This window comes from Penaeus monodon, chromosome 31, assembly GCF_015228065.2.
Source record: "Penaeus monodon isolate SGIC_2016 chromosome 31, NSTDA_Pmon_1, whole genome shotgun sequence".
Taxonomy (NCBI): domain Eukaryota; kingdom Metazoa; phylum Arthropoda; class Malacostraca; order Decapoda; family Penaeidae; genus Penaeus; species Penaeus monodon.
In genome coordinates, this window is record NC_051416.1 from 20933925 (window position 1) to 20934296 (window position 372).

Genomic DNA, 372 nt, shown 5'->3' on the forward strand with positions numbered 1-372 from the left:
GGTCGATTAATTCTATTCTGGTTCTGAAGTTCCTATCTCAAGGCCAAATGCATACATACAAGGACAGAGGACGCTAATCTGCTCCTCCTCACCTTCATTCAACCTGCTGGTGTCAGAAGGCAGCGGCTCTCCCTCTCGCACAACGTAAAGAAACTCCTGCAGTATCTCAGGTTTGACAATGCTCTTCGTTCCGTCCGACATGGTGATGGAAGGGCGCCAAACGTTTTCTTTCTGGAGAGAGATTGATTACTAACTGAGATTGAAATGAGAGATTGATTACTAAATGAGATTGAAATGAGAGAGTGATTACTAAGTGAGATTAAAATGAGAGAGATTGATTACTAAATGAGCCACGCTGAAGAAGGTATGGGT

At 43.3% G+C, this 372-nt stretch overlaps 1 protein-coding gene across 1 annotated transcript in view; it reads right to left on the reverse strand.

Moving 5' to 3' along the window:
* LOC119592925 (acetylcholine-gated chloride channel subunit acc-1-like) overlaps positions 1-201 on the reverse strand; it is a 5761-nt gene extending 5560 nt beyond the window's left edge. Inside the window, exon 1 of the mRNA XM_037941816.1 lies at positions 93-201. Coding sequence (XP_037797744.1) covers positions 93-201 — 109 coding nt within the window. The remainder of the gene's footprint in view (positions 1-92) is intronic.
* Between the last annotated feature and the right edge of the window lie 171 nt (positions 202-372).